Source organism: Pocillopora damicornis, chromosome 10 (genome assembly GCF_964200805.1).
Source record: "Pocillopora damicornis chromosome 10, jaPocDami1.2, whole genome shotgun sequence".
Classification (NCBI taxonomy): Eukaryota; Metazoa; Cnidaria; class Anthozoa; order Scleractinia; family Pocilloporidae; genus Pocillopora; species Pocillopora damicornis.
In genome coordinates this window covers 5,621,773-5,640,000 of record NC_142679.1, presented here as the reverse complement: position 1 = coordinate 5,640,000, position 18,228 = coordinate 5,621,773, and the positions used below count along the sequence as shown (strand labels likewise).

The 18,228-nt window shown below is 39.7% G+C and overlaps 4 protein-coding genes across 4 annotated transcripts in view; 1 reads left to right on the top strand and 3 right to left on the bottom strand.

Annotated features, from left to right (window-relative positions):
- LOC149038621 (G protein-coupled receptor 161B-like) overlaps positions 1 to 69 on the top strand; it is a 1,640-nt gene extending 1,571 nt beyond the window's left edge. Inside the window, exon 1 of the mRNA XM_089184898.1 lies at positions 1 to 69. This exon is cut by the window's left edge and continues 1,571 nt beyond it. The gene's annotated coding sequence lies outside the window, so the exon portion shown is untranslated.
- The window catches only part of LOC149038620 (histone H1-delta-like), a 1,262-nt gene extending 177 nt beyond the window's left edge, over positions 1 to 1,085 (bottom strand). The window contains exon 1 of the mRNA XM_089184901.1: positions 1 to 1,085. This exon is cut by the window's left edge and continues 177 nt beyond it. Within this exon, the coding sequence (XP_089041027.1) occupies positions 391 to 936 (546 nt within the window). The 5' untranslated portion in view covers positions 937 to 1,085 and the 3' untranslated portion in view covers positions 1 to 390.
- Positions 1,086 to 1,941: 856 nt separating this feature from the next.
- LOC113674687 (C-reactive protein 1.4) lies at positions 1,942 to 7,338 on the bottom strand. Its single transcript, XM_089184900.1, has 4 exons — positions 7,069 to 7,338; positions 5,925 to 6,021; positions 3,918 to 4,131; positions 1,942 to 2,883 (listed from the first exon to the last, which is right to left on the bottom strand). The coding sequence occupies exons 1-4, from the start codon at positions 7,210 to 7,212 to the stop codon at positions 2,496 to 2,498; spliced, it is 843 nt and encodes a 280-aa protein (XP_089041026.1). The 5' UTR covers positions 7,213 to 7,338; the 3' UTR covers positions 1,942 to 2,495.
- A 382-nt stretch (positions 7,339 to 7,720) lies between these two features.
- Positions 7,721 to 17,638, bottom strand: LOC149038619 (otoancorin-like). Its single transcript, XM_089184892.1, has 12 exons — positions 17,039 to 17,638; positions 16,060 to 16,293; positions 13,355 to 13,594; positions 12,476 to 12,678; positions 11,792 to 11,985; positions 10,983 to 11,161; positions 10,700 to 10,861; positions 10,345 to 10,478; positions 9,731 to 9,873; positions 9,087 to 9,184; positions 8,336 to 8,510; positions 7,721 to 8,109 (listed from the first exon to the last, which is right to left on the bottom strand). Exons 3-12 carry the CDS (start codon positions 13,586 to 13,588, stop codon positions 8,021 to 8,023), a joined length of 1,611 nt encoding a protein of 536 aa, XP_089041018.1. The 5' UTR covers positions 13,589 to 13,594; positions 16,060 to 16,293; positions 17,039 to 17,638; the 3' UTR covers positions 7,721 to 8,020.
- Positions 17,639 to 18,228: the final 590 nt, after the last annotated feature.

Here is an 18,228-nt window from a genome sequence, read left to right as displayed (position 1 = left end):
CCCAAGGAAAACTACTTATGATGTAAGACATTACAATAGGCACAGTAAAAGGAAATTTCGACATGGGCTAAACTCAGTCTTAGTTTGTTCATACTATTTTTGTACTTAACATTGTTGCTTCCAAGCCACAAATATATATCTAAGTAAAAACAAAAAAAAATCTGTTCTACAATTAAATGATTCAGTTAAAACCTACAAATAAGTTAAGCAATTATCTAAACGAAAGACGTACGGAATCAAAATACTAAAAGCATTTCATACTAAAAAGTCAAAACGGAAGGCTACATCAAGCGTCTACTAGCTACATCTTTTGATCACAATTCGCTTCAACCAAAGGTACTGCGTTAAGACTCCGACACTGAATGTTTTTGTTTAAGGCTTCTAGGCAAGTTACTTCTTTGCAACACCAGCCTTCTTTCCTTTTTTAGGTGCCTTTTTGGCCTTGACGACTTTCGGCTTTTTGGGAGATGCAGCCTTTGATTTTTTCGCGCCCTTTTCCTTTGTTACCTTAGGTTTAGTAGGTTTGGCGCGTTTTCCAGGAGCCGAGACTGGTGCTACTGGAGGCTTAGCAGGCTCCACCGGTTGAGCAGGTTTGGCAGGAACCTTCTCTTTGGCAGGTGCTTTTTTAGCAGCGCTTTTCTTCGCGGGCGCCTTATTAGCAGCCGGTTTGACCGGTTTTACTGGCGTAGGTTTAATCTTGAAGGACCCAGAAGCACCCTTTCCCTTCTTGTGAACCAAGGGGCCGTTGGCACCAGAACCCCGCTGCAGAGCTTGCTTAAGCATCGCGTTGTGATGATTATTTTCAGTCAGTTTATATTCCTTCACAATATACTTGTTGATGGCCTGTCTAGAAGATCCACTTTTGTCGCCAAGAACTTTAATGGCGTTTACTATCATTTCGATGTATTTTGGATGGGAGACAGCAGACTTAGACATTGTTTGTCTGTCTGTCTTCTTCGCGTCGAATTCGCTAAATCCTGTTGTTGTTACGTGTGTTGCCTTTAGCCCCCGCAAGTGTCGCTAGTGAATTTAACCTGGTTGTGCGGACCTCCGAGGAAACAATCACAAAGGATCCTTAAGTAGAAGTGACTTCCACTTTGTGTTTTTTTCTCGTTTTATTTCACATTAAAGTCTAGCTTTTTCCACACACACTCGAATTGTTCAATTCCTTGCGGAATCAGCATAAAATGAACAACATCTCCACGTAAGAAAACGATCTTGTCACGCAAAGTCGAGTTAAAAATCGGCAAAATTCTACCTTTCTGTGGTAAAATGCTTCTTGAATTTGGGAAATGAACAGATTTTTTATAACATCTAAACATTACATCTGTTCGTATCTTGGCCTGCAAAGGAAAATTTTTATTTTATGAAACGGACAGTGGGAAATCTCGGAAAGATCTCGTCAGGAGAAAGAAAATACTTTCAATTTTTGACAGGGCTACAAACACACCAAATGCAGAAACCACTACAACTGCCTTGTTTACAAGTGACACCCCAAATTGAGCATATTCAAATCCACGTTTTGCGGTTAAACTGGCATTATTTAAATATGTAGGGGGGTTTCACGGTAAAAATCGTCATCCAAATTTTGTCATTAACGTCATTGCTTCAAAATTCTAAGTAACAAAGCAGCAAAATAGAGCGAAAATGGTTTTACGTTGCATGATAATACATGATAACAACGACGTAAAATGCAAATTCTCCTCTTCGCGTCGCGTCGCCGGTCGTTAAGTCTGTATTCCAAGCATCCGGATTAAATTTTCTGTTAAAACCGGGCTACGATCCCTCTTAACTCTAGGCAAAAAAAAGAAATTTCCTGCTTTTTTACAAAATAAATGGTCAATCGATATTTCGTTGTTTTCCATCGGGAAATTTGAAGCTTTTGTATTGTACACCAGTACGCATTTCCAGGTAGGTTGCCAGAGGCATTTGCAAATTTCAATGAAAATGACGTGTATTTTAATCCTTTCGAATAAACCAACGAGAACGATTTATTTTCACAGAATGGTGAAATGCACGAGATTTAAAATTACTAAGCATCTTTAATTTGAAATAACCATTTGCCAAATGTTTAATTAGCCGTCGCGACGCTTTCAGCTCCTTTGACAACGTGGTATTGAAATATTCAAACCTAAAAACCTTTACAGCTCCAAAAAGATGGAACTTTCGAGTCATAATTTGTCAATGTCGAGTGTCTTAATGAAGATGTGTCTATCCTAATCTTCACCTCAGAAAGAGTACTGCAAACTTAGATCTTGCTCTATAGAATCAACTATCGCGACAATGAAGAGACGGATCCAAACAAAATATTTTGCCGGTAAGGTTGAAGTTAAACTAAAGCTTTATCGCAGCTATAACACATTTCGAAGAAACTGCGAAAAGAAAGGTCGATTTCCATGTCAATTTTTCCAAATTAGCTCCCTTATAAACAGCGACAGAAGCCACTTCTGAACAGGATTAACTTCGAACAGGGGACATGTGCTTCAACTCACTTATCATGTACAGAAAGATGGCATTGCAACATATGCTTTGATATTGTACGCCTCATTCAGGAAATCAGACCACTTACAAACATTGCCTTCGCCAGCGCTACAAGATTTTGCCAACTCGAAGATTTCTTCACGACTAAGTATGGTGTCCCATATATTAAAGTTATGTATGAAGCCCCCAAAAGCGTCGGATGCCGTGAAACCTCCGGCATATGAGTCTTGATCTTGTCCAATAACCAGAGAGCCAGTCTTAGGAATCGTTTTACCCATCTTTAACTTAATACCATGGTTAGCATAATAGCCATCAACGAGGAATTTCCAATAGCCATCAGAGCTTCGCCAGAAGATGCAATAATGGTGCCATTTGTAATCTCGAAAGTCCACATACGCACCCCTGAGGAGAGTGAAATACATAGAAACTGGTTCTTGCTTTCTGCTATGAATCTGAAGAAACCATATGTATAGGGGTTCTATTACATCAAATAAAAATCTTGAGACAAAACCTTACGTAGAACGACAAAAAAAAAAAATTAAAATGGATCTTTCGTATCTTTAGTCAGATGGGAGCTATATGATCTTGGAAAAGAGTTTTTATTACACACGCGAAATCCCCCTTTTCAAATCGTTCACAATTCATATTACTTTCCGTCTAAAGTTTCGCATTTTTTATTCCAATTTCAATATTAAAGTTAAAAATCCGAGCCCCAGATGGGATTTGAACCCACGACCCTCCGTGATCTAGTCGGATGCTCTAACCACTGAGCTACTAGAGACTCTATGGTGAGCAAGGGTCAATTTATGGGTCTTCAATATTGACCCTAGATATATTGAAAAATGACGCTTACGCAATTTTAAAGGAGGCAAACTAGAAATATCAGGCGAAAAATAAAGGGGAAAGAGTAACAAATCAATGTTTTGTGTTTTTTTTTTTAATGCGAAAGGGGAATTTTCAAGGGACTAATAGCCGGAATTAAAAAAGGCGCTCCGAAACGAGTCATAGAAGTACTGAGAGCAATAGGTTTTGCATTCACTAGTTTTCACTTAAGCTTCAAACAGTCCTACTATACTAAATTCATTTTAACACGTTTGGAACAGAATTCAAATTAACCCTCGAATAAAACTGGAAAATATAAACCAAATGGAGGTTCAGACTTTCCCCTCGATTGTGATCTTTGATAATAACAAAGAAGCAATAAAATATTGTTCTGCAATAAGTTGTCAAATTTTCTGTTTGAAGTAGTCGAGAGCTCCTGTCTATCAAGACAAGAAAAGCTAAAGGGGGGGAGGGGGGGGGCTTGTATCTGGGGAAACTTCTAATCAGATGTATTTTTTGTTTACAGATAGATGGACCTATAACCGTGAGTTTACGGTAGTCCTACCATAGCTGTCTGCTCTTTCGTAATCTGTAACAAATCAAATACCTCTCACCTTCTTTCACTCAATATCCACAGGTAAACGAAGTTGGGAGTAACATTCATCATTATGTCATCATTCTGTACCGCGGTATAGCTGAAAATTGTTCCTATATAATTTGTTTTGATCCACACACAGGCCGTGAACATGGTCAGGTCTTGCTCCAAGGGCAGATCATGGAGAAAGACAGCGTATTCAGGAGATTTCTTAGGAAAATAATAATCAAAATCTACAAAGAAAGGAGAAATATAACTCTGTACCTGGGGACCAAGGGTTTAACATAGCGAGCTTCTTAAAGGGAGCCTCCACCGGAGGAACATGGAGTGTGAGGAGTATGTTTTGTATTTTGAAGACTTGTTAAAAGGAATGGGAAACAAGGACTCCACTTTTTAAAAAGTGGGAACGAATATAAGCAATACTGGTCAGTCTAAATGGGGTGATGGCTTTGTGGTGAGAATTTGTCAATTCTTATGCCTAACGGTGATTTTTTTTGTGCCGTTTTACGGCTAACCCCACAGGGACCATCCATTAAGGAAGGAATTGCCTACCACGGTTACTACGTATTGTCATCCTCCGTTTGAAGGACTTCCAAGGGGATCATGCAGATAATAGTGGCAACCGAAAAGCGTCCTACGATCCAAAACGGCAGCGCGCTCAAATTTCCAGTTTCAGAAAAGCCGATACATGTTCGATTATTCCTCACACTAAATACTTCGTTCTCATGTCAACAAATTTTAACTCGAAAGATCATCTCTGAAGCATCAAAGAATACCATGTAGCATCGAATCTGACTTGAAATCTCTCAAAATTTTCACGATTTGTGAAATTTGTCCAGTCGATCATTTAAAATCCGAAAAAATAGGGGTTGCAAAGGCAGTTTCCTCGCTATTGGTCTCATGAATTATTTTTTTATCAACCGGCGCTAGGAAAGGCACAAGTATGTTTAAGGGTCCAGCAAATCTTAAGAAATTCCACTGAAGGAAACGCGATAAACATTGCTGGAAAGATCCCTATTTTCTTTGTAGCAAAACACTACATAATGGAATAGAACTTCGCCAAGATCTTTACTTGGGCATGAGTAAACTTTCGAATCTGTCGCGATCTGTCGCCTTTTAGCAATCTTACCTACGGTATTTTCTTTTCGGTTGACCTCTTTTTCAAGCGTAGAAAGCCTATGAATTTTACAGGCGCAGTTGCTGGAAACCCCACATTCCATCACATAAAAACTGTGTCGTGTTGAACTGTTTTTTTCATATAAACTACGGTGTTATATAAGGATTTCCAGTAATTGCTTTGATGTCTTTGTGCCTTTCCACACTGGTGAAAAAGTTCTTCATTAAGGCAAATTTAGGTCCATTGTTTGTTTTTGTAGTGATTCATCACATGTTTTCATCTTGAGTGCACCCACGCACTTTACGATTTTTATTCGGAGTGTCGATCCTTTTATTTTCATTCATCGATAAAGTCGACTTTTCTTGTCAGTAAAGGGCTATTGTGTTTATATGATAAACAAAATAAAACATGGTTGCTTGTAGATATAAAATTTCTCTTCTCGTGTTCAACTCGACTATCGAGTTAAACACTCTTAAGAGAAATTCCATATCTACGCACGCCCATGTATTATTCTCTATTTAACACACCTTCTCAGACAACAATCGTGCGATCGTATCGAGCCGCCATGTTTGTTTTGCATATTTACACTTTAAAGCTCGCGCTATGTTCGAACCCAGGTCTCGCGCGGTCCCTATGGAGCCTTCTCAACTGGTTTTGATTTTAACACTATAATTAAGCGGATTTTCCTCAATCCATAATCATAAGTCACTGTACAAAAAAACAAATTTCAGCAGAACACTAAAACTCAGTCAAATTAACTCTTTCAATGCGAATTCATATAGTTAGTATCAGAAATATCCATCTACCATGCACAACAGCAACAGCAACAATAAAAAAATAAAGTAGGTCAAATACTTTTAAAGTGCTGACTCGGTGAAAAAAATGTCAAACATTGATCAATACCAGTACCTGTTGTCGGTGGAAGTACCTCAGTAAAGGCCGATCCAGAGAAAATACCAATGAACAACCATCCGATTATGAGTGATGTGCTTGTCTTCTCTTCCATCTATGGACAAAAAAAGTTTTTTTTCAAAATAAGATTGATCAGGTAATAGTGAATAATCGACTTATAAGTACCAGATATTTTCATATGTATACCTACTCCAGTTATCAGTTTATTCTAAATATTATCTTAATGTTATCCAGAAGGCCTTTAAAAAAATTACATTGCCAGTAATTTTTTGCTTTGAATTTCAACGATTTTCCTTTTAATTAATTATCGAAAGACCGTTAAAATTGTCCCTTTATTCGTATGTGAGGCCACAAGTAGAGAGATCACTCTTAGTTTAAGAGAAAGTGCTGAGAGCTAATGAGCACGCTGAAGATTTAGGTCGACACTTGGGTAAAATTTATCACTACAAAGAAATTTCAGCCAGAGTTCCTATAAACTTCTAAGTTTATCATCATCATTTTATTTATGAGCCACTTAAGATATAATATTTATACTGGTTTAACAGTACTGTAAGGCGAGGAGACATCCAAGAAACCACCTCGATTGTCAATATGTTTGTACTTCAGTTGTGGACGTGGATATGTGGCTTGGCCAACTCTGGCTCGTTTGATTAATATTCAAATAAGGTGCCTTGAAAATGCTCAGATGTTACCAAGAGACCATAAACTGATGTTTCTAGCTGGGCTCAATTTTGATACTTATTCTAAGGGGAAAAGTCGAATCAGAACAGCGAGGAATCGATCCTTTATTTACTGCTGTAAATTACGGTGTTGTATGTAAGTCTTACACAAACAGCTAAGGTATTTCGTTTTGACTTTTTTTGGCCAACAAAGCTGAGAGAGTAGTTAAAAACTTCATGCGAAAGCTCTAAAATTAAAAAAAAAATTAAAAAGATGAACTTACGCAACAACTACAGAGGAAAAAGACAAAAACAAAATTGTGCACCACATTCAGTCCGAAGTTAGCTGGCTTTTGTCCGCTGTTATTTTCACAGCGTTAAAAAATAACTCGGAACGCTTCCTTTGGAGACTAACTTACTTTTTTTTTATCAGAGTATTAATAGTTGATAGACGTGTTAATAAAGGTCATAAAGTGACTTACCATAGTTTGAAGGTAAACGACTTTAGTCATTTCAAGGCGCGTAAACTTTGAAAATCCTTTCACAGCTCTCAGTCTCGTCCGCCACGTCATCATGCTTACGTCAGCTTGGGCGTAGACCACGCTCCTTTTGGTCAGCGTCCACATGTTCTTGTCTTGTGATATCAATTTTCCTCAGGATTTCCCACAATAGCTGCTATGGGAGAATTCGGCATTCGGTTAAGCCAGCCCAGAGTGAAACAAAGCAGCAACTTAAACCTCGGTCTATTCTCTTCGTCTTCCATATGGGAACTACGGGACTCGGGGCATTTATTCTAACATCCACTCCGTGGATGTTGGGTCAGGCCCAAATTCATTTCAGATAGCAGTTTTAGGTGTTTTAGAGTAATTGGAAGGGGTGACTACAATAATTGGACATGATCAGGACACACGCTGGAAGTGCCGAGAAACTGACTAAAACGCATGGAACACCGTGCTTAGCAATACAGAAATCGTGGAAATATTGAAATCTTGTCGAAAGGGTGACGTCAAAAAAGAGGACATCCAGCACAGAGAGGGAAGTGGAAGTTACTGAAATCTTTTGCCATCAGTTGATTGCGTTTGTAGCCTTAACACATCCCAACTTTAAAATTTGCAATAAACTTGGACAACCACCTTTATTGCAAAAAATCTAGCTTTATTGTCGAGTTAATTACAAAACCCTTCCCAAATGGACGTTGCAATTTCATCGTTTTTGTATAATCGTTAATAATTAATATATCCAAGTCGTCATCACGTTTAATATAACAGTACCATACTTTCTCGTAATTTTGGATGTGAAACGAATACATTTTGTCACAGGAAAACAATGGATAGCTTGAGACCGTCTATGTATATTAAAATTTTGGAAAGGGATTACACAGAACTTTCACAGTGATCACAATGTCTCGATCAAACAGTAAAGACACGAGCCTTTTCAGTGAACTAATGAAACCATGGCAACAGGAGAAATCACCAAGGAAACAAACGTCGCAGTTACATGGTTGGAAGCGGAACAGGTTGCTCCTACAAGGGAGATAGAAGAAATAATCAGTCATTTCTTAAGTCTTGTGTTATTTCCCCACCTCCTACTCTCGCGTTTCTGTTTCCTTTCACTATATGCCTTCGCGCGACTTCCGTTTCTCATGCTTCTCGCGCTTTCACGTGACTCTCGCTTCTCATGCAACTTGCACACGCTTCTCGTGCAACTTGCACGCGCTTCTCGCGCTTTGCTTAAGCTGGGTAAACATACCTGAACATTCATCATCATCTTCGTCTGGTCCCCATGGATCTTCTTCATCTGGATCGCTGTTTATAACGCTCTTAATGGCCTCTTGTTGGGCCATTGTGAGGCTTTCTCTTTTAACCGAGCTAATGGCATGCACTTGAGGAGCCTGCATTGCTTTATACTGATCAGCTGAGAAAGACTGGGGAGAAGATAATGTCGTGAGCTAAGGCATCGTTCCGAAAATTTCATTACTTTTTCTTAAGCCTTAAACTCCCACGAGAGACCAAGACTGAATTTCTCATTACAATATCAATGCAATATCAACCAAACAAGTGAAAAGAATAAAGAGAAATATCAATTTGGGGATAAGAAGTTGATCCAATACTAAATTCTCTGAACAAACATTATAACAATTGCATGGTTGACGGTAAGGAGAATTACAAATTTGGTCTGGGAGTTAGGGGGTTCATGAATAAAGACACCAGAACCGAAAAATACTAGAACAACAAGAACATACAAGTATAAACAGCAGCTTGCCGAGAGACAGATTTTGGAAAGAAAAAGTGAGATGTAACTTTGCTTCTAATATTAAGTTTTGAAAAATTACTCGGTTTCAAATTAAGGACTTGTTTGTCATTACTAAAACAACTGAGTAAATCTCGTCTCATGTTCTTTAACCCCTTAGAGTGACATGCATCTAATTTCTTCATACAGTATCCCTCCTGAATTAACATTAGTCTTATACATGGTCTGCACACCGAAAAGTATTCTTAACCTGGAGTTGGGAGACACTCATGTCCTCAAACACTTCTGGCGGGATGACGTCCACCACTTCAGTTCGCAGCTTAGGGATGTCAGCGTTAGACAGAGCCTCTGCGTAGTGCAAGAAAAATCACTACTCTGACAGAAAACAAATTTAAATCACATCTGAATACAAGTCAAGATCGACTTTCGCTCTGCAAACGCAGGGCCGTAGAATTCGCTGTTCAGGGGTTTCATGCAGAGATGTTTGTTGCCAGGTTACCAGCAAGTCTGGATGTTGTCACTCCACTGTCTTTTACGTAGAAAGACTTTCAATCGAGTATCCAAAGTTAGGTAATCTGGGTTTGCGTTGATGTTGCTTCACTGTGCTCTGTGAATTGTCTGAAAAACTCGTGTAATCCGCGTGAATACCAGAAACTGGCATTTTTGACGGGAAGGATCAGCTTAATGTGAGGAAGCTCTTCTGTTTAAAAATTTCCCAAGTTTACTTTGAAAACTAATTTAATGGTAGATGAGCTTAAGGACTTAACTCAAATGGCCGGAAGATTCCGATCAAAAACAGAATTCTCTTTGGGAGAGCACTGTCCTAACTGTTAGTAAACGCCCTTTGTTGCAGGCCTACAATGTTTGTTCACTGTTTAGGATCACAGCACTTACTTAATGCTTTTCCCAGTTCACTAACTTGGTCCTTGTCCCATTCATTAGCGGCCTCCGTCCACACAGTTTCAGCTCTGTCAATGATTGCTTTGAGTTGATCACCAGACCAACCCTCGATCTTACTAAGCTGCCCCAGCGCCAGTCTTAAAAACATAATGTAAATCACTTTAGTATTCTGTTTGCCAAAAGGACAAAATTGCGGCTCAAATTGTATTACAAAACGCGAAAAAAAAAAACTTAGTCCAGTGGAAAGATCCGGGGGGTACGGAGGGTCAGGAGGATCGGCAGGGTCCGCACCCCCCCCCCTTCCCCCACCATCAGAATTGTTAATTTTTTAAAAATCACTTGTCTGACACCAAAATTCTTGCAACGACAGGATCGGATGTCTTTGTTCAATATGAAGTATAGAAAATTAATTTGTCTTGGATTACCGTTTATTAGTTTACTTGGGCTCCTTTACTCTAAATACTCATACTTATTCTCATACATACATACATACATACTTTACTCTAAATATTCACAAGAAGTCCAGCCAGCGTAAATACATAAAAAAAAGCTGAAGCTAAAGAGTTAAGATGGCTCCACAATCAAAGTTTCACCACCACAGTTATTACCTAAAAGCATTCTCTGGCATTTTCGAGATGTCTTCTTTGGTCAGACTGAGGGCTAACTGTCCCAGGCTCATGTAGACATTGTCGTCTTTGCTTTGCTTCAAGAATTCCCGAACTTTTGGCTTGAGACGATTCAGCTGTAAGGAAAAAAGAAAACACATAAACCTTTTAAAACCTAAAGGAGAATTTGGGCAACGATTGATGGAGAGGAACGTGCTTAAACCTCATCAAACAAAAACACCATGATTTACCATCAACACCATCACGTCTGACTAACGTCATACTATGAGGAAAAAAAGATCACAAGTTTTTTTTGTAACTGAAAGGGAATTAGAGTCCCAAACAAAAGAATATAAACCTGATCTTCACTCCATTCTTTCCATTTCCCCAGGGCAGCAATAATGTCAATGTTGTCCAAATTGAGTTTCTCAAGATCTTGCGGAGTCAGACCCAGTACGACTCGTCCCAACCTCTTAGCCAGCTGAGCAGTTAGCTTGGAAATGTCTCCATTGGTTACAACCTGCAAACATAAAAAAAAAAAAATGGAACGCAAAGCAAACATCAAGGTGCCTTGACCAGACGCTTGGTCATTAACAAATGTTTCTCACTTAACATTTGAAAACTAAGCAACTGAGCCTTACTTCTTTTGCCTTTTCAGCTAACGCCTTAAGCGTTTCCATGTCAACATCGAAGTACTTTCCCCAGATCCCCACGGCCTCTTCGAAGGCTTCTTTACCAATGTTCTTAATGTCAGAGGTGTCCAGGCCCTTCACAAGAGAGCCCAGTCGACGTAGTTTGTCCCCAGTCCACTTTCCAGCATCTGCGATGAAGTTAAAAATAATAGAACACAGAATCTTTGTAGAGGGTGTTATGATTTTGAAAACCACAAGAACTACTTGAAACTTGGGAAGAAATAATGATTTTAAGAGTTAAAGCGGGGGCCACATAACGTATACCGCTAACTACACCACAACAATTACTAACACTGTTCATGAAAATGCGACCCAAGCAACAGGAAAGGAGTAGATTACAAGATCGGTTGCTTTAATTGTCAAGCCTCCTACAGATTTTTGAGGTGTCTCTGCTTGTATCAGCGCAGACTCTGAGACCAATCACACAATTTTTATAAAATGGTTACCACCACATTATTACAGTTTACATCTTGGAAGCGATTTCCAATTGAGTCATGGAACGAATCCAGGTTTATTTGGTTTTCCATCGTTTCGCCCTGTGATTAGTCTAGAAATCACGCATCACTAACTCAACCAATCATATGCAAAACGAAAACCAATCACGACTAAGTCAATCCCGATTTCCTGCGCTTGTTTTTACGCTGAGTTCTTATTCGCTCCTTGAGTTGTTCCGTTTCAGCAGTTGGGGTTACTTTCGTTTATGCTAAGTCTCAAGACACTTAAAAAGCGATCCGACAAAGTAACTGTCCATGCCATACCGCTCTCGTCCCATGCCTCTTTCGCCGCCTTGACGAGAGCCTCAGCCTGGGGCTTGCTGAACTCCAACTTGCCCAATTCGTCCAGCATTTCTTCCAAAGAATCCAGGTTAATACGCTCAAGGTCGCTTGGATCCAGGCCCACCGCAGCTGGGCCAAGATCGCGCCATTGATCACCAATCCACTCGGTAACATCACTGTCACAAAGCAAACGCAACAATATTCACCTTTATGATATCTCTCAGTTAGGACATGAGATATGAATAGTCAATGCAACTGGACTGTAAGCCACTGCACGGCCCGCTAAATTCAAAAGTTTGTTTGAATGGAAATCTTCCCCCTCTATTTGAATCTAGAGATATCAAATATCCTACTACCCTTGTTTTCTCAGTCCGTAACTTACAATACAGACCTCGAACTCAGTTAGTAAGAGTATGTTATAAGCTTCTAATTTGCCCTTAGGTGAATATCACAGAGGCTACATCAGGATTTCTTGAGACAAGGGAAAATTGCCTTGCGATTTACTTGTGTCAGTGTATCAAAGTAACTTTACCCGCGATATCTCACAGTAAGGCCGCGTTTACGGGTTTTGGACACAAGTCAATTTCTCCTGGATATCTGTACTCAGATCACGAGCCTTGACGTGTCACCGAATTTCTCAGGTTACTGCTTTTAAAATAGCCGCACCTCTTTTCGAAGTGTTGTTTGGCTAGCTTGGCTATTTCTCTCATCTTCTTTTCATCATATCCTTTGGCCCTAGCGATGTTATAGAGGTTGTCAATGAACGCATCTTTCGTTATTTTTCGAAGCGTTTTTCTGTCCAGTCCAGCTACGAGTAATCCAAGGTCTTCAATATGTGAAGAGTTCAGTATATCCACTCCTGTCTGATTCTAAACGGACGAAAGCAACAAATACGATCACATAAGAACACTTTGGACAACTCAATTTAGAGCTGCGTAAATTTTGTTCCAGACAAGTGGCGGTTGTGGTTGTTAAGGAAACAGCTGCGGTTGTTTTTCGCGCGCCTGCTTCTTCCACCGTTTCTGCTGACCGACATTCTGGCACAGGGTACAAAGACGTTGGCGGTTACCATGCTATTTCAGGAACAGCAACAAATTGGATACATACCGTAGCCCTTTCTGGTATAATTGGGCGGGAAAATTGTTCCGTTAAGTATAGGTATGCGCAAGCACTAATTAGTCAAGAATTTTATCTTTACTTGCTATGATCACCCCGTGCGAGATGATTGTAACACTTTTTTTTGATAAATGACCATTTCCTTCCTTAATAATCGAGTTCCAACATTAAAGAAAAACCTACATTTTTGTAATACATGCGCGCTAAAGTTAACCTCAAATTGCATGACTGTACATGTATGTTCAGTAAGGTTGCGCAATGCAACAGCGAGGATGACATAGGCTCGATTTCCGCCGCTCTCTCGTGTTCGGTCTTGAGGAGGAACGCAGGCTCATTCCCGAACAGCGGCTGGTAATCGCGCCTAGAATGACACGCCTTGGTTCGAAGGGGTTAAGCCACAAACATATATTCTCTCTTTTAAATATTTACCTTGAAAAGCTCCACAGCCAAGAAAGCCCTGGCCTTGAGCTTGTCTTCTGGCAATCCAGTTTGTTCTCCCAGCCGGCGAATGGCTGTAAGTAAGATTTTCTCAGGTAATCTCTTTAGTTCTTCTTGTGCAAGGCCTCGTAAGAACGTACCAAGTGAGTTGATATCAACGTAAGTGAAATTCGAGAAGTCAAGATCTTCCATTTCCCAGTATTCACGCAGACGTTTCAACACCATAACAATCTTGCAAAAAAAAAAACAAAGGAAAATTTCTTTTACTCCATCTGTTCTTTTAAACTTGGCAATTTGTAATTTACTAAGTTTTAAAACCAAACTGACTACCCCAAGGGTTAACCAGGTTACCTAGCAATAACTTCTTTGCTTTCCTTCTTGATGAAAATTCCAAGAAGTGAGGCCAAGGAAAAAAACTCAGAGAAAAGAAGTTTGCTTAAGAGTTGCACAATCAAAGAAAGGTTTCCAATCTAAAACTTTGGAGCCATCTTTTAGAGACTGATGAACTTGAACATACTTGAACTTCCATACTTGAAGTATTCAAGTATGAACTTACTTGTCCATACTTGAACACATTCGTACTTCTACTGGATATAATGTTCTACTGGATATACCTTCCCATACTTGAACACATTCGTACATCTACTGGATATCATGCTCTACTGGATATACCTTTCGATACTTGAACACATTCGTACATCTACTGGATTTCATGCTCTACTGGATATACCTTTCCATACTTGAACACATTCGTACATCTACTGGATTTCATGCTCTACTGGATATACCTTTCCATACTTGAACACATTCGTACATCTACTGGATATCATGCTCTACTGGATATACCTTTCCATACTTGAACACATTCGTACTTCTACTGGATATCATGCTCTACTGGATATACCTTTTTATACTTGAACACATTCGTACTTTTACTGGGTATCATGTTCTACTGGATATACCTTTCCATACTTGAACACATTCGTACTTCTACTGGATATCATGCTCTACTGGATATACCTTCCCATACTTGAACACATTCGTACATCTACTGGATATCATGCTCTACTGGATATACCTTTCCATACTTGAACACATTCGTACATCTACTGGATTTCATGCTCTACTGGATATACCTTTTCATACTTGAACACATTCGTACATCTACTGGAAATCATGCTCTACTGGATATACCTTTCCATACTTGAACACATTCGTACATCTACTGGATATCATGTTCTACTGGATATACCTTTTTATACTTGAACACATTCGTACTTCTACTGGATATCATGCTCTACTGGATATACCTTTCCATACTTAAACACATTCGTATATCTACTGGATATCATGTTCTACTGGATATACCTTTCCATCCTTGAACACATTCGTACTTCTACTGGATATCATGTTCTACTGGATATACCTTTCCATACTTGAACACATTCGTACTTCTACTGGATATCATGCTCTACTGGATATACCTTCCCATACTTGAACACATTCGTACATCTACTGGATATCATGCTCTACTGGATATACCTTTCCATACTTGAACACATTCGTACATCTACTGGATATCATGCTTTACTGGATATACCTTTCCATACTTGAACACATTCGTACATCTACTGGATATCATGCTCTACTGGATATACCTTTCCATACTTGAACACATTCGTACATCTACTGGATTTCATGCTCTACTGGATATACCTTTCCATACTTGAACACATTCGTACATCTACTGGATATCATGCTCTACTGGATATACCTTTCCATACTTGAACACATTCGTACATCTACTGGATATCATGCTCTACTGGATATACCTTTCCATACTTGAACACATTCGTACATCTACTGAATATCATGCTCTACTGGATATACCTTTCCATACTTGAACACATTCGAACTTCTACTGAATATTATGTTCCACTGGATATACCTTTCCATACTTGAACACATTCGCACTTCTACTGAATATTATGTTACACTAAATATACCTTTCCATACTTGAACACATTCGCTTTTCTACTGAATATTACGCTCTACCGGATATACCTTTCCATACTTCAACACATTCGTACTTCTACTGAATATCATGCTCTACTGGATATACCTTTCCATACTTGAATACATTCGCACTTCTACTGGATATACCTTTCCATGCTTGAACACATTCGTACTTCTACTGGATATCATTTTCTACTGGATATACCTTTCCATACTTGAACACATTCGTACTTCTACTGGATACCATTTTCTACTGGATATACCTTGCCATACTTGAATACATTCGCACAGAAATACCTAGATATACCTATAAAGGGCGTGAGTAGAGGTCTCGGGGGTAAAGGGGGTCTTAGGGGATCCTGCATTACTTTCTTAGAATCATTGGGGGGCATGCCAGGTTTCTGTTATCGTTATCATTAAAAATTATAAATTTAAACTTTGGATTCAGTGTCTTTTTATCCATTGCACTCAAGTGCTCATGCGCACGTCAAAAGTGACGTACCCCATACCATGCTCACCAAATAACCTAACATAACTAAATCCCTCAGCTGCAAGACAGGATCAATATCAGTATCTGGGCAACTGCCCACCTACCTCTCCCTTACGTCGGGTTAGGGGAGGGGTAGGTGGGCAGTTGCCCAGATACTGATATTGATCCGCAAGATATCCAAATCATTTACCTTTGGTTTTCTTCTGATGCCTCCATCGCTTGATTATTAAAATCATCGCCAAAGCAGCAACGGAAACCAATATCACTACTATCACTAGCCAGTTTTGAGAATGTTGGAACACACCCTGGTCAGATTCATGGTACGGGGCTCTGACCTCATTTTCCTCTGTTGGAGGAGGGAAGTCAACTTCTATATGTCCGTTGTCACTGGTGACCATTAATGTCGCTTTGTTAATATCAGTTCCTGTAAAAAAATTATCGAAAGGGACCGACAAAAATAGATGATATATCAGAGATATTTTGAATATCCCGTTTAGAATTACACAGACACATGGTCGAAGTAGCAACCTGAGTGTTAAGCGTCACTGTCAGCGCAAAAAAGCTCGCAGAAGTTCTTAACACTAGTTGTTGTTATCTGGTTTCCTAAAAAAATTAACGGATTATTGTCCACCGGCTTTTCACTTCTCCTTTGAACATATAAAGAAATGTGAGATGAACTTCTTTGTGAAGTTCAAATGAATTTCTGAAAATCAACAACTCCCCCCCCCCCCCCGCCACCTTTGTGCCTCCCTCGCAGACTCAGGAGACAACGCACCCAACCACCCTGGAGCGGATGCAGAAATTATTGTTGGGGGGATCCAAACTTTGATTAAGAAAAGACAATTTTTCTTTTCCGCAATAGGGTCCAACAAACTAAATAAGGAAAGAAAACTCTTCTGGATCATTTTATTTGATCTTTTAGGTCATTTTTTAATTATACTTCATGCTGAATAGTAACATGTAAACCTGCCGTTGCGAGAATTTTGTTGTCGGACAAGTAATAAAAATACCCAAACGGATCTGATAGAGGGGAGATCGTGATCCCCGGACCTCTCCCTGGATATGTCAGGGGAGTAAGGGGGGCTAAGGTTGTGTTGCCAAGAGTAGTCACATTAGCTGGCTAATGACGCGGGACAAAACTGAGGAGGACAAAGTCAGTTAAGCCTTACCTAGACTCCACCTGGTATTGCGATGTCGATAGGATTCTGTGCTAAGTTCTTCATCCATTCTATGGTTGATGTACATGGCTTTGACGCTCTTAGAAGGTGAAACAGGTGATGCTACACGCGTTGTCGTTGCATCTGTTCCGTTTTGACGGGTGTTTCGCGGTGTACGACTCGGATAGCTCCCATCATCTCCTTGAATTTCAAAATTTGTCGGTGTTTTAAAGTAGGAAACGGATTTTTCTGTCGGGCGAGATGGAGGTCGACGTTTTGAAGGAATATCCGGTCGGATTGTAGGGTCGATGATTTCTCCCGCGGGAAAAGTAATGGATTTCTTGACGCTCCATGATGACGATGGTGAGCTATAAAAAGCAGAACTAACCAAAATTGTTCCTTGGTCTACAGCACTAGTGGGCTTCGTAGAGAAGAGAACACTTGAAGGCGTTGGATTAACAGAAGGTAACGCAGATACAATGATGTTAGCGTTGACATGTTTTTAGACGAATGCAAGTCGATGCTGAGACTTGGGGTTCTTCCTGCCATTTTCCCAGGGATTAACCTCCTCTCTTAGAACAAAGAAACTATCCTTGAGCTTTTCTTTCTCCCTGATATTGTTGCGAAAAGAATCAACTGCAAAACAGAAAAATGAAACGTATGATAAGACACAACTGGCGTGTAACATATCTCAGTTGCCATCACTTAAACTTCTCATGTCAAACATTCAAATACCTAAGAAGTATCAGAGCACTTTGCAACCGAAAAAAATCTTCTAGTTTTCGAAATTTTCACGAGTGTCTGAAGAATCATGGAACAAAGATTTCTTTTGCCGATTCCTTTTTTCACAACACAACCGTGTCTTGATATGGGACCAGTCATTTTTTATTCAGGGGGGGGGGGGTTTGGAAGATTCTGGTTGTGTCACTATAAAATTTACCTTTTCCCTTCTTAAGGCTCCGTAATATTTTTGTTATTCCTCCCTCAACTTTCCATAGCCCCCCCCCCCCTTATGCTCCGCTGTGCGACAACCAATACCCCCTTCATTTCCCCTAAAAACCATGTGATCCCCCCCAAGAGAGTTCTCCCTCCCTGGCGTTAACCCTTTAACTCCCATGAGTGATCAAGATAGAATTTCTCCTTACAAGATCAATACAATATCAACCAGATAAGTGATGAGAGTAAAGAAAAACATCAATTTG